Source organism: Nicotiana tomentosiformis, chromosome 3, assembly GCF_000390325.3.
Source record: "Nicotiana tomentosiformis chromosome 3, ASM39032v3, whole genome shotgun sequence".
Classification (NCBI taxonomy): Eukaryota; Viridiplantae; Streptophyta; class Magnoliopsida; order Solanales; family Solanaceae; genus Nicotiana; species Nicotiana tomentosiformis.
The window spans coordinates 57,762,212-57,768,950 of record NC_090814.1 but is presented as its reverse complement, the minus strand read 5'-3'; the positions used below and the strand labels follow the sequence as shown (position 1 = coordinate 57,768,950).

At 36.9% G+C, this 6,739-nt stretch overlaps 1 protein-coding gene across 1 annotated transcript; it reads right to left on the bottom strand.

Moving 5' to 3' along the window:
* Positions 1-5,908: 5,908 nt before the first annotated feature.
* Positions 5,909-6,739, bottom strand: LOC138907860 (uncharacterized). Its single transcript, XM_070198480.1, has one exon. It carries the CDS (start codon positions 6,737-6,739, stop codon positions 5,909-5,911), a length of 831 nt encoding a protein of 276 aa, XP_070054581.1.

Genomic DNA, 6,739 nt, shown 5'->3' with positions numbered 1-6,739 from the left:
AAAATATCCCCCTTTATGATGATGACAATCAAAAGAGTAAACAAAGTACACTTCCCTTTCTTGTCCTAAAATTGAAGTACTGCTCCCCTTGAGTTGTTGCTCTGCTTTACTCTCACATTTCTCCCCCTTTGACATAAATTAAAAAGAAAGAAGCAAGTGCAGATAGAATAGACATACCAGAGTAAATAATGAACATAGCAGTTAGGGTAGCAGATATTATGCCTTCAGCAGAGGCACATAGTGATGGTTCTTACAGACCAAAACAAAAGTAATAACAAAAAAAAAGAGCAAAAGGATTGTTTTAAACACACACACAATTGCCTTAGTTCCTCCCCATAAAGTATTTCAGGGCATTGATCACTTTGGTGCAGAGAGAGTCATTGGAGGTTTCAACTTCTTTGGTGATTTTATCCATCTTCTCTGTCATGGAGTTGAATGGCCTGATTCCTTGCCTCCTTGTGGCTCCCATGTCCATCCTAAGTTTAGCCACGTCTGTACCTATTTCCTTGGTGACTTCCCTGATCTTGTCTACGTGTTCTTTCATTGCAGTGAGCACGGTTTGTACCCCATCTAGTCCTTGTTGAATCTGTTGTAGGTTGGTAGTAGCAGTCGACTGAGGCTTAGTTAGTTTAGTGGTTGGCTCAACCTGTACTGGAGTGCTTTCAACCTTGGCACGTTTGACTCATCCATTGTCACTTAAGGTGTAACCCATCATAGCGAAAGCTGTCTTATCATAGGTTCTAGAAATATACTTGGGGGGGAAAGGTGCCAAATCAACATTCATGACCTCAAGAATGTGTGAGATGAGCAAGCAATAGGGTAAACAAGCAGCAGAAGAAGATATGTCCCTGATAGTTTCAAGCATATACTGACGAATCCACAAAAACCAGTCAAGCCTTTTATTGTTCACAAGGTAGTAAAGAACAAAACTATCCCTAGTAGTCAAAGTGCTGAGCAATCCAGTCCTAGGAAGGAGAGTAGTAGCAATCATGTGGGTTAACACACAGTGTTCAAATTTAAGACTTTTGGGACCAATGTTAGTAGGGTTTTAAGATAGAAAAGTTTTTGCATCTTCTAAAGTGACTTCAAAGTCTTTTGGCTAGGAGTTTTGCACAAAAACATCATATCCATGAAACTTAGAAGAAAAGGTCTTCTCAAATTAATAAGAATCTAGAACAATACGAGTACCTAGAACCATTAACTCCAAATCATCTATATTATTAACGAACAAATTTGCATAAAACATCCTCAGAGTTTCTTCATACACAGAATTTCTAACAGTATGAAACAGAAGAGAGAGACGTTGAACATCAAAGATAGAAATCGCATCACAGTGCAAAGGTTTCATAAGAGAGAGACTTTCAGAGCATCCATAAGCCATTGATTTAGGCTTATAAGACTGAAAAATCAATTTCTCACTTGGTCCATAGAAGTTCAGTTTATCCTCTGCCCCAAAATCTGTGCTTTACACTTTTCCTTTCTTGCATACAAGCCTTTTGGGGGTTTGCTTCATGGGTCTTTTTCCTGCCTTCTTCTGGCTAGTAGGAAGATCCTCCGATGAGTCACTACTTTCATTATCGGTCTTGAGAAGGTCTAAATCAAGAGATGATTCAAGGTCGACTGTTTCTTCAGGGTTTTGGGATTTTTGAACTCGTCTACTTCATTTTGTGGCGGTGGAGGATGAGAGGTTTATATTAGGAATGGTAGAAGAGTTGGTGAGAAGTGATGAAGAATGAGAGAGTAGGAGGGTACTTAAATAGACGTTTGGAAGATTGAAGGGTTGCATCGATTAGAGGAAGGGGTAGGTTCAGATGAAGTGACACTTCTGAGGAGTTGCTTCGGCAGAACCAATGAAAGAGAAATTATTGCACTCACATCAAATTAATAAACCCATCAATTAAGCAAACTAAAAGGAAGTAAAATATTTTACAAATATATGGATGATTGTTTACCCAATAGACATAATACCAATCGTTTTACGCAGTAGACAAAATCGTTCTTCCAAAAGAGGTTTTGTAAAAATATCAGTAAGTTGAGACTCAGTACTAATGAATTCTAACAAATTATCACCTTTTTGCAACATGATCACGAATAAAATGATGCTTAATTTCTTTATTTTTTGCACTAGAATGATGCACATAATTTTTTGACAGACATATAGCACTTGTATTATCACAAAAAATAAGAGTAGAAGTAAGATTCAAATCATAATCGAGAAGTTGATGCATGATCCAAAGAATTTGTGTACAACTGCTTCCAACAGCTAAATACTCTGCTTCAGTGGTTGACAAGGCAACACAATTTTGTTTCTTACTATGCCAGAAAATTAGAGCATTCTCCAGTAATTGGCATGTGCCACTCGTACTTTTCCTGTCATTCCTATCGCCTGCAAAATCTGCATCTGAAAAACCTTTTAAATCAGAATTGTTAGAATGAGCATACCATATTCCTAATTCAGTGGTCCCAATGAGGTATCGAATAATGCATTTAACTACAGTAAAATGAGATTCATTTGGAGCCGACTGAAATCTTACACACTTACAAACACTAAACATTATATCTGGTTGACCAACAGTGAGATATAGTATAGATCCAATCATCCCTCTATACATTATTTCATCCACAGTTTTTCCATTCTTGTTCTCTTCAAGAGTAGTTGTTGGACCCATTGGAGTTGCAATAGGCTTTGCATTCTCCATTCCAAACTTTTTTATGAGTTCCTTGGTGTACTTGGTTTGGCTAATAAAGATTCCTTTGGAAGATTTCTTGATTTGTAATCCAAGAAATAAAGTTAGCTCTCCCATCCTGCTCATTTTGAATTCTCCTTTCATAATATGAGCAAATTATTCACATAATACAGAGTTAGAACTTCCAAAGATAATATCGTCTGCATAAATTTGAGTAATAAGATTACCTGAATTTGAATGCTTAATGAACAAAGTTGTGTCAATATTACCTCGCTTGAAGCCTTGAATTAGAAAAAAAGAGCTTAGTCTTTCATACCAGGCTCGGGGGGCTTGTTTGAGTCCGTATAAAACTTTTGACAACTTGAATACATGGTTTGGGAAAATATTTCTTACAAAGCCAGGAGGTTGTTTCACAAATACTTCTTCAGAGATATATCCATTTAGGAAGGTGCTTTTAACATCCATTTGAAATAGCCTGAATCCTTTATGAGCAGCAAAAGCAAGTAGAATTCGAGTGGTTTCTAATCTTGCTACATGAGAAAATGCTTCATCGTAGTCGATTCCTTCTTCCTGAGAGTAAGCCTTGCTTTGTTACAAACTACTTGACCATATTCATCTGAAAACCCATTTAGTTCCTACGATAGAGGCATTGGATGGTTTTGAACCAAGTCCCAAACTTTATTTCTTTCAAATTGATTAAGTTCATCTTTCATGGATTTGACCCAGTAGTCATCTTTGAGGGCTTCATCAACCTTTTTTGGCTCAAGTTGTGATATTAAGGCCATGTGAGAGTTGAGCTTAAGATCTTCTAGTAGTGATACATTCTTATGGATTTCCAATGATGAACTTGTGGGGATATCCGGGTTTACTTTTCCATTCATTTGGAACATATGTGACTGGCTCCTTTTCTAATGTAGTTGACTGCTCAATAGAAGATGGTTCCTTGATTTCAACATGCTCCTCAGTTGACTGATTTTGCTGATTGGTCGCCGGATCATGAGTGTCTTTTCCTATAACAACAGACTTTGGGACAATAGAAATTTCCTCATCTTCAGGAAATTTTTTATTCCTTAAGTGAGGATTAGTATCCACAAAAATTACATGAATGGATTCCTTAATACATAATGTTCTTTTGTTGAATACTCTATATGCTCTACTTGAGGGAGAATATCCAAGAAAAGTACCTTCGTCGCTTTTTGGATCAAACTTACTAGATTGTGCTTTCCATTATTGTGAATGAAGCATTTACAGCAAATGGATGAAAATAACTGATGTTGGGTTTTATACCATTCCATAGCTCATATGGAGTCTTTTTAAGAATAGGTCAAATCAGGCATCTGTTGATGATATGACATGCCTTGCTTACAGCTTCTGCCAGAAGTGGTGTGGGAGAGAGTTTTCCACAATCATGGTTCTTGCCATGTCCTGCAGGGTTATGTTCTTACGTTCTACCACTCTATTTTGTTGAGGTGATCTTGGGGAAGAGAAGTTGTAAGAAGTTTTCAAAGGCTCTGCTTTCTAACTCTCCTCCATGATCACTTCTTATAGCAGAAATATAATTTCCATTTTTACGATGTACCTTATTACAGAAGACTTCAAAATTCCTTAGAGCTTCATCTTTATGGCTAAAAAAAATAACCCAGGTGAAACGAGAAAAAATATCTACAATAACAAAGGCATATTTTCTACCACCAATGCTAGCAGTTCTCGTTGGACCAAAAAGGTCCATATGCAAAAGTTGAAGATGTTTTATAGTAGAAACAACATTTTTGATTTTAAAAGATGAATGAGTTTGTTTTCCTAATTGACATGCATCACAAATTTGATATTTTGAAAATCTAGTTTTGGAAGGCCAACGACAAGATCACGTTTGGAAAGATTTTGAATAGTATGCATGCTAGCATGGCCAAGCTTTCTATGCTATAACCAGGGATCATGAATCATTATAGCTAAGCAAATTTGATTCCCTAGACTGTCAATATTTCTAAGAGGATAGACATTTCTATCTCTACTTCCAGATAGAATAATTTTACCTGATTCGCCTTCAATGAACCGATCATATTTTTTGAAATGAACCTCATAGTCACTGTCGCATAGTTGGCAGATACTGAGCAGGTTGTAACCAAGTTCATCTACTAAGTAGACCTTATCTACATCACATGATGAGCTGAGGGTAACTCTTCCTACTCCAATTACATTTCATTTTGATTTGTCTTCGAAAGTGAGAGATCCACCATCAAGCTTAGTGACAGATTTGAATAATTGCTTGTCACCTATCATGTGTCTGGAACACGCGCTATCGAGATACCATTTTTCTTTTCAATTCTTCTTGCGGTATTCCTGCAAAAATATATTACCTGTTTATAGGTACCTAAGCCTTCTTGGGACCTGGATGGTTAGTGTTTTCATTGTTAGCCTGGTTAGAGGCCTTGGGTCGCCAAACCCATCTTTTGTTATTCTTGAACCTGCAATGATTAGAGGTATGGCCAGATTTTCCGCAATAATAACAAGATGGATTGGTAAGACGTTCAGAAGTCTTGTTTTAAACCTGCAATGGTTAGATTTATGCCCATTCTTGCCATAATAAATGCATGCAGTGTAAGTTCTTCCCCTAAAAAAATTGATACGAGAAGTTGACTAATTAGATCTGATAGAACTTTGACTGGTGGATTTTCTCAATCCATTCAGTTGAAGTTGAAGTTCATGAATTTCCTCTTGAAGCATGTCTTTTTCTATTTGACATACTTCAAGTTTCAGAGCCCGGTCTTTCTTTTCTCGTTGAATCTTTCGAAGCTCATTTAGGAGCTTCTCAATGTTAATAAGATCAATATCAATAAATTCTTGAAGTTCATTACATTTAGGGCACATAGGAGAACGTACCTCACTAGTTCCTTCATCTGCCATAAGACCAAGTTCACTAGAATCTTCATCACTGTCGTCATTCATAGCCATGAAGCATATGTTGGCAATTTCTTCATGATCAGATTCTTATTCATCACTCCAGGCTCCAAAAGACTTTTTTCTTTTGAAGGTTTCTGTTTCAATTCAGGACACTCTGCTTGAATGTGTCCATGGTTTCCACATTCATATCATTTTCCATCATTTTTGTCGTTTTCATTTCCCATCTTACCTTTTCTGAAGTTTGGCTTGCCTCTTCTATTGTTCTTGTTCCTCCTCACCATGCTTGTAATGACTTTGGAGAGCATGGAATTTTTTTCATCTTATTCTCCTCCTCCTCCTCCTCCTCCTCCTCCTCCTTCTTCTTCTTCTTCTTCTTCTTCTTCTTCTTCTTCTTCTTCTTCTTCTTCTTCAATTTCTGATTCAGCCATAGTTGCTTTAAAAGCGATTGTTTTTCTTTTCTCTAGATGAACTTGCCTGTCTAAGTGTGTTTTCTCAAATGTAATAAGGTCACATCTGAGTTCATCATATGACATCTTTTCGAGATCCTGACATTCAAGAGCAATAACTTTGGGTTGCCAAATAGTGGGTAGACTTCTTAGGATTTTTCTGACCTGTTCTCCGCTTCTGATTAGTCTACCAAAGGATTTCAAGTCTCTAAGAATTTTGCTGAATCGAGAGAACATTTCTTCAACAGATTCTCCGTCTTTCATTTGAAATAGTTCATAGTCACGCACAAAGAGATTTATTCTAGTCTCCTTCACTTTGTTGGTTCCTTCATATGTGACTTGTAACTTGTCCCACATTTCTTTAGCAGTTTCACCACTTGATATCTTTTCATACTCTTCATCACTAATGGTATTGTATAAAAGATTTTTAGCCTTAGCATTCACTTGAATAACAATTGCTTGTTCTTCAGTGTAATCATCTAAGTCTAGAGGATCAGGTGATACTATGATCTCGCCATCTTTATCATTCTTTGGAGGAATTCGAAGATTTTTTTTTATCACAAGCCATACTTTGATGTCGTATGACATTGTATAGGTTTCCATACGTACTTTCCAGTGTGAAAAGTGCTGGCTATTGAAGTATGGTGGTCTTACTTGAGAAATCCCTTCTTGAAATAGAACTCCAACAACTGTGTTTGACGTCAT

Excerpts from the sequence above, each read along its gene's own strand:
- LOC138907860 (XM_070198480.1), bottom strand. The coding sequence starts at position 6,739 with ATGACGTCAAACACAGTTGTTGGAGTTCTATTTCAAGAAGGGATTTCT.